Source organism: Drosophila virilis, chromosome 3 (assembly GCF_030788295.1).
Source record: "Drosophila virilis strain 15010-1051.87 chromosome 3, Dvir_AGI_RSII-ME, whole genome shotgun sequence".
In the NCBI taxonomy this organism is placed as follows: domain Eukaryota; kingdom Metazoa; phylum Arthropoda; class Insecta; order Diptera; family Drosophilidae; genus Drosophila; species Drosophila virilis.
The window spans coordinates 17,200,622-17,208,574 of record NC_091545.1 but is presented as its reverse complement, the minus strand read 5'-3'; the positions used below and the strand labels follow the sequence as shown (position 1 = coordinate 17,208,574).

The window sequence follows — 7,953 nt, the reverse complement described above, 5'->3', positions numbered from 1 at the left end:
TTCTCTATGACTTCCACTTTTAGAATCAATAATTTTCATCGTCCTCGAGCATACTACTCATGCTCTTGTCATTCTATATTCTTCTCTGACTTTTAGTACTGTTAGTGAACATTCAACACTATAGCAAACTGGACGTTATACAACACACTCGGGCCATGCTCGGCAGAGACTATCTTTTTTGTCTCACACCATGCTTTCAGTAGCAACCCTAATACAAGTAGGACAGTTATGTTAAATAGCAGTACCTTCTGTCAAATTCTCTGATTCTTACTAACACTTAATCGTTAGCATTCAAAATAATACTCACAATAATTTATTGGATACACGACATATATATATACAAAAATAGTAAAACTTTCGATCGATATATATGTGTTTGATTGAATTAAAATTCGCTTATTCATAAAGTTTATTTGAAAGTTAAATATTATAATATTTGCCAATTTTGCTTGTACTCCTTAAACGGCAAAATAAATGGAATGCGTCTATTGTTGTACAGCACAAGAATGCAAAAATAATAATAATAAATTCTTAAATCATGCTGCGAAAGTGTAAGTAATATAGTACACACGAAAACACACAGAGACACTTTAACAATGACACAAAGGGCTGTAAAATATTCATTCGCCTCAATAAACTGACAGGCTAAGAAAAGATGTTTTTGCCGGGAACAAAACAAGAAAAAAAACTAACAAGAAAATAAAATGACTAAAAGCATAATAGTGAAATGAGAAGGATAAGAATAATAGCAGCAAAAACGGAAAGAAAAATGCGCCAACTAACAGCGAATATGCATTAAAAATATTACAGGCACGCCCACAAGGGCGTTGGAGGAAATCTTAGAGCTGGCTCAGTTCTGGGAAATGAAACTATGCGGCAATTATGGGCGCAGCACCCAAATCCCATTTAAAGCATAAACTGTTTGCAGTATATCCTTGCGGTCCTTGTGGCCGAAAGTGCCTTTAAGTGCTGACTCGACGGCCACTCCGGCCGGGCTGCATAAGCAAATAAAATTGATTAGGAAAGTGTCCGACTGTGACAGTGGGCGGGGCATGTTATCAATGAGGCTACTCGCTGGCGCTTAGCTCGTTATCAGCTAGCAATTTCATTATTTTAATGTGCTAAATGAATTATCAGACCAGGCCAGCTACCCATCAAAACAAATGGGCGTGGTACGCAGCCGCTGACTGCCCTGAGATACATTTATTGATTGAAGTGTCAACGGCGTGTATCTGATGGTTACATGAAAACCAAAACCAAAACCAAAACATAAACATAAACATAAACATAAATATAAACGAGCATTCAAGTAACATATTTATTTATTTTGATTTTATGATTTATTTTTTTTGCATTATATTCTGCAATAACACAAAATATTGGCCACTGGCGCGTATCATCTGCAATTGTCGGCCATTAAATACCTGAGTACATCTATATCAAAAGCGAGCACTCACCGCCATCAGTGTGGGCAGCGACATTTTGGTAAACCAGGACACATCCAGACTAAAGCTTAGATTTGTGCGCATTATCATCATTCTGATGAGTTGTTGGAATTCACGGGATTCCTCATACCAAGTACACTCATAGAATGCCTTCGGAATGCGTTCGCTCTGCAATCAAAAAACAAAATAAAAAAGGACAAAAACAACAACAAAAGAGTTGTGCTAACGAAGGGACAAACAAAGAGAAAAAAACACAAAAAAAGACGTTGAACCTACGGCTGTTGTGTATCGCTGTCCATTAAAGCAGTAGATGACGATTTGATAGCCACCGGCCGCGAGGTACATAAACATGCGCAGCGCCGTCGTAAGACTCGAGGCCTGTTTTTTAAATAAAAATGTTGCTTAGCCCAATTTACGGATATTGTAAACAACAGAGAACTGTTATCCACGGCATGCCGAAGACTAAATGCCCCTGTAAACATCAATCGGACTACAAAATACCTTTTCCGATCGATTATTAAGATAGTAGAACGATTTCTATGTATGTACGTTGTAATTGCTGTGTTCAGACAATTTATCTTGAAAAGTAGAAAAGCTGCACACAATTCTTTTAATAGAGCTGTATGATAAAAAAGCATGGTTAGGCTCGGAAATGCCAAGTGTGTTCAAGAAAGCTTAATAGGGAAAATGTTTTTTATTTAAGAACTTAATTTTTGACCCAGTGTTTCTGTGGCAGATATATACTTTATTCAGCCTGCCAGCGAAAGACAGAGTCAAGCAAAGTTTTCAGACAATAGAATTTAAACTGAGACACTAGTTTGCATAGAAAAAGGCAGACAAACATTGCTATTGATACCTTATTACACATTTCGTGACAAAGGTCTAATACAAGGGCATTAAAACGAAGTGAAAGGTGGGGCGTACCAGGCCAATGCTGATTTGAAAGAGCACCAGACCCCAGCAGAAGAGGCTCAGCAGAAACTGGATAATTATAATTTGCCTAAAGCTGTTATTAAGCTCCAAAGAAAAGCTGTCAGATGGAAGAGAGAGGCGGCATATAATAGATGAGCACATAGTCTATTAGTGTATTAGGCAGAGGAAATTTCAACTTACGCTGCCACGCGCTGATATTGATAGATGCAGCAGCGTATATACTGCAAACGACGCTCCTGCGGCACCAGCGGGGAGGTGGAACAATCAATCATGTGGCTGAGCGACTTCATGAGGCCCACGCCATGCAGACAGAGCACGATGAAGAGCACATCGAAGCTAACAGCACCTGTTGAAGCGCAAGCAAGCAACACAAAATGTTGATGCAACTTAATTCACTTCATTTCATGTGCCAATTGCTACCCACCCATGCCGCAGATATAGAGGTTGCAGCTCTCAAAGAACAGCGGTATATGATAGTATGGAAAGCGCATGCCCTTGTCCATCCAATTGGGATACATCGAAGGCAGAGCTGGCACATGTTAATAAAAGTTATTCAACTAGCTAACCATGTGCTTAGTTGCTGTTGTTGCACTCACGCATTGTCACCTCAAAGTTGCTGTCGGGCTCTGTTAAGTAGTGATAGATATTGACGACCAGCGAATTGAGAAAGTAATTCAACAGGATGCCAATGCAGCTGAACAGGTAGAACATCAATTGGCGTCGCGTGCTGATCCAAGACTGATTCATGATGCCATCTACTTGCTGACGCAACGGTTTCGCAATCGGCAGATCTGCAAGATTACAATGTTATAGATACATATATCAGATACCAGTTAGCTAAGGCATGCCAGACCAGCCACTGCTTCGAATAGCTCGCAGTTTAGCAACAGCTCGTGCCGACAGGCGCGACGCAGCAGCACGTAGAATTTACGCGGCGCCATCAGAAAGTACACCATTTTCATAACAGACATCAGGGACTGGAAAACCGTGCTAATGCTCTGCAAAAATTAAACAATTTGTATGCGTTATTAACATTGCGCGGATGGGTCTGGCCAAGGCCACCTCTGAAATTCGCGGTATGTCTTGAATGTAGTGTGCAATCAGCTGCCAGTGGCCATAGTAGGATGCTAAAGTGCTGCCTATGAGGACCAAACTCCAGCTACCAATTAGAACAGAGAACAATATCTATAAAAAAATACAACTTGAGATGAGATTAGAATTGTGCACACAGCTTTAAAGCGCAGTCCCACGAGGTAGGCTTCATTATGTTATAGCCCACTGTATATGTGACCCGTATCATTTCTCTGATTCTGTGATAGTTGCGTTTCTCCAGAGCTTCGGCTTCATGCTGGGTATACATGTTAACTAATTGCTGGCTAACTGCTGCCATCAGGCATTTATAAACTTATTAAGGGGGCGTGGCACCGAATTGTATTAATTATGTAATACTACACACACTTGGAATAATGACAGAGAGTGTGTCACGCCCAATTACGTGTGAAGCTGCACTTAATTATTAAAGAGATACCCAAGACATTGCGGTGGTAATTAGTGCTCAACGGACATTCTTTTATAAATAACCAGGCATGGTTATTGTACAGGATTTTTTGAAGCGTACTCTGTGTATTCTGTTGCAACCTGACAACCCTGAAAAGTTCTGCTAAGCTTTTTAGTCTAAAGGCAGTCAAAAGCGTCGAATCTGGTTCTTTTACCAGAAAAAAGCTTTTTATGCAGCCTTGTGAAGCTTTAAAATGGTTGGTTGGTTTTGTTGACGGTTCGAACTGGCTTCCTACCTCTAGGTTCGGTTTGTGAACCTACATTTTGACATCCTTAAATGCGGGCCTTGCCTCAAGCCTAGGTATTTAATATATTTAAAACATTTTAAGGAATCAATTCAAATTCGGTGGACCTTACTTATTTATGGCAATATTTATGGTAAAAACTTTCATACAGAGATTGGGCAATAAAAAAAGAAAAGCCAAGTTTTGTAAATTTTGCTCAATGATTTATATATTTCCATGATATTTCGCTCAATATAATTTTTAATATATTTTAATAAATTTGTTTTTGTTTTTTTTTTTTTGTTTTTATTCCCAACGATTTAGCTTATCTTTTTGTTTTGGTTTTGTTAATGGTATTCATTTTCGCTGATTTTCAATCGCCGTTGACAGACTACTTTAAAATGTACATATCGTTTACTAATAATTTAAATATCATAATTAATATTACATAATAACATTTTGCGTTTGCTGTTGTTGTTTTTGTTGTTATTGCAGTTGTTGCAGTTGCAGCTTATCCATTTTAATCTTAATGCATTAACAGCTGCAGCTCTTAAAAAATAATTTAGAAAAATAGTAACAATTTCAAACCGAAACGATTTTTGTATAAAAATTGCAGTGCCATTTGTTCTTACTTTTGTTTTTTAATTTACAAATATTTGTTTTCTTTCTTGTAAATAAGGACTATGCTGAGAAACGGCGCGATTTTGTGGTTGTGTGTGAAACAAATATTTACAAAAGTTTTCAGGCTGCTTAATTAATTATTTTCTTCTTCTTCTTGTTTATTTTTAATTACAAATTAACTGGAATGTGGCCTGCGCTCACCAAAAATTGTGTAGAAAATTCCAAATGAATTGCTTACAAAATTCGGTTGCATTAAGCATTTAATTATAATTCCATTGTTTTTAACTATATGCATACATACTTTAAATCGAATTTTTGGCTTTAATTTATTTAGTTTTTAACTTTACTTAAGTTTTCATTTTCTCTTAGGGCTTAAAGTTGAAAAAGCGGACGTTAAGATTGTTGGCTTCTCATAATAAAATTTCCGTGAATTTACAATGTATGCGTGTATGGGGGCGTGTGAGTGTGTGTGTGCATGTATCACAACGTATGCATGTGTGTGTGTGTGTGTGTAAGTGTAAGTGAGCGAATTCGTATTCCTTTACTGATATGTTTCTAAGAGGCTAATTTGCATTTGATTTGTATCCAATTTTTCGCTTTCTGCAGGCTTGATTTAGTTTTTAGGTTCTTGAGACTCGTAAAATTACAACCAATCGTACCTAACAAAATGATGTTGGACACATCGAGGCTTGAAATATTCTGTTTATGTTTCTGCTTCTGTTTATTATAGTAGCTTATTAAATTTAATTAAATTTATTTATTCATCTTGAATTTACTTTAGACGCTGGCCTGTGTTATACTATATATGTTTATATCTGTAGGAATAATCTTTAAATATTTAATAAATGCTTGAATTTATTGGTTTAGCGTACAAATTTGCTTGCATTAATACTTGTTTTTTTTTTTTATTTGTTTTATTTTCTGTTCGAGACTCGTCTGCTGACCATGCGAAATGCCTTGAATATTATCAAATGCGTTTTATAGATGCGAATTCAATTCAATTCAATTTACCAACAATTTGAAGGCTTTGCTCTTTTATAATACAATCATAACATACCATATATAAATACCAATTAACCATAACAATACACACATTTTGGAATGTTTTGGGCACAACTTAGAGGAGGGGCTCACATAGAAACACACAATCATTTGAGACTTGAATAATTGACTAAATATCTTTGAATGGGATCATACGGGAAACTATTTTTGTTGAAACCTAAAAAAACTGAAAGTTCTCTAATATATTGCTTATGTGTGTTTGTGTGTATAATTGAAAAGAAAACAAACTCACAAAACCGTTTGCTCACACTAATTCTAAGTACTTACACTGAAACAAGAGACACGACCAAATACTATACTATAATTTTACGAATAGTTTTGTAACTTTTGAAGTACCTGTTTAACTTTGAACTAACACACACGAGACGCACACATATAAAAAAGCTGAGACTAGCTGCGACTAGCGCACAAAATATCACTATGCAGTATCTCAACAAATAAACAAAGAATATAGAAAACCTCTTTCAAATGTCATTTAATGTTTAACGTTGACTACTACAGCAAAACAAACTTATTTTAGTGAATTACGTACTTGTCATACCTCTAATACGATAGCTACTTTTTATATGGGCACAAAGCGAAAATAAAAACTCTATACGAGAGGTTTCCTCTGGTTGTCAGTTAATAGATGATGATTCTTGAAAAATTCAAAGAGTTTGAACGCAATCAATTACCAGACTTGCCTGCTTAGAGAAGAGCCCCATTCGCATGTTTCTTACTAAGATTTACGACTTTTATCAAATATGCTGGGGGTTAGTTTGGGGGGAAACAAAGCACTAACAAGAAGCCTTACCCTTACACATACATATAAACGAATATTTGCGTAACGATTTTAACTACTTTTGTTTTATGAATTCTCGATCAATTTATCTAGCTTGTATGTATATGATGTACATGGATCTGTTTTTTATATTTATATATAATATATTAAACCGATGTCTTTTGTTGCGTGCTTTGAGAGAAAAAAATATTATGTTACTCTTTGTTTCGTTTTTATATGCAAATATGCCGCGAATTGGGTGTATAAATATTATTGTATATGTACGTGAATGTGTATATATAAGTTGCATTTAAAATATGTTATTTAATTTGTTTTCTTCACTATTTAACTCGACATTTTAGGCTTTTATGGTGATTTCGTCTATATGCTGTAAGCTGTAAATAAATGTTGCACTTGTTGTTTTGTTTTTGTTGCATTTACAATAGATTAGCATTAGCTTAGGATTCTATTTACATGTAAAATGTATCTTTTGTTTATTAATCTTTGGGTTTTCTGTTTGGTATGTTTGAATTACGGGATTCCTTCATATACATAAGGATTAAATTTTATTTGTACGGCATGCGCGGCATCGCAACGATTTGCTTTTTGTATTTGTAGTTTATTTTTTTTGTATTTTTTTTTTTTTAATTTTTTTTGTATGTTTTTTTTCTCAGTGTTTGGTGTGTTTGGGTGTTTTTTTCTTTTCAGTTTCAGCTTGAGTTTTGTAAAAAATATTCGACTTCAACGCTCTTCATCTGCATTTCAAATTAGACTAGGATACTGTTCATTGCTTTTATATAATTCACATTCCATTTTCGCTAACTTTGCTATCACTTTGAGTTTTTCTTTGTATTTTTTTTTTCTTTTTGATTTTTTTTGTGTTGGATTCTCCATAGGTTTTAACTACTAAGCGCTTTTGGTGTCTCTGTGTGTATGTGTGTGTTGACTAATTGCTACGTGGCCCCACCGCCCGCGCCCGTGCCTGCGCCACCGCTTCCGCCGCCACAGTCACTCTTGGCTGGCGGTTCATCTGCATTTTGCGGTTGCAGCAGCGCTCGCTGCTCATCGTTGGCCTCACTTTCGCCGCCTTCCATTTCCACTTCCGCTTCCGTTTCGCCATCGCCATTCGCTTTGTCCTGTGGCTCGCTGGGTGGGTCCAGGGCCGGTGCCTGCTTAACCGGCGAGGTAAAAGTCGTCTCGGAATCTATGGATTCAGGGCAGAGAGCAAACTATTAAAACCACCTTGACAGAAGAATATATATTAAATGGGTGCCATAATAAAAATAATGCTGTACAGAAAGCTGCGTGTGTGTGAGTGTGGTGTGTTTAGAGGCCAACTGCTACAGCTTTA

The 7,953-nt window shown here is 36.5% G+C and overlaps 2 protein-coding genes across 4 annotated transcripts in view; both read right to left on the bottom strand.

The window, feature by feature from the left end:
- Nucleotides 1–1,304: 1,304 nt before the first annotated feature.
- On the bottom strand, nt 1,305–3,738 carry Or63a (Odorant receptor 63a). Its single transcript, XM_032434760.2, has 9 exons — nt 3,608–3,738; nt 3,441–3,537; nt 3,232–3,376; nt 2,975–3,169; nt 2,803–2,907; nt 2,559–2,724; nt 2,370–2,475; nt 1,722–1,823; nt 1,305–1,613 (listed from the first exon to the last, which is right to left on the bottom strand). Exons 1-9 carry the CDS (start codon nt 3,736–3,738, stop codon nt 1,440–1,442), a joined length of 1,221 nt encoding a protein of 406 aa, XP_032290651.1. The 3' UTR covers nt 1,305–1,439.
- A 646-nt stretch (nt 3,739–4,384) lies between these two features.
- Shab (Shaker cognate b) overlaps nt 4,385–7,953 on the bottom strand; it is a 52,769-nt gene continuing 49,200 nt past the window's right edge. Inside the window, exon 8 of one of the 3 annotated variants that reach the window (XM_070208614.1) lies at nt 4,385–7,806. In XM_070208614.1, coding sequence (XP_070064715.1) covers nt 7,556–7,806 — 251 coding nt within the window. In that variant the 3' untranslated portion in view covers nt 4,385–7,555. The remainder of the gene's footprint in view (nt 7,807–7,953) is intronic. The other 2 variants (XM_070208615.1, XR_011416513.1) reach the window with 2 other exon arrangements.

What these genes read in the sequence shown, in the direction of transcription:
- Or63a (XM_032434760.2), bottom strand. Translation starts at nt 3,738, where the DNA reads ATGTATACCCAGCATGAAGCCGAAGCTCTGGAGAAACGCAACTATCAC. An exon ending in CAATATCAGCGCGTGGCAGC is followed by an intron (nt 2,476 to 2,558) that starts GTAAGTTGAAAT and finishes TCCATCTGACAG; the next exon opens with CTTTTCTTTGGAGCTTAATA. An exon ending in GACAGCGATACACAACAGCC is followed by an intron (nt 1,614 to 1,721) that starts GTAGGTTCAACG and finishes TTTTGATTGCAG; the next exon opens with AGCGAACGCATTCCGAAGGC.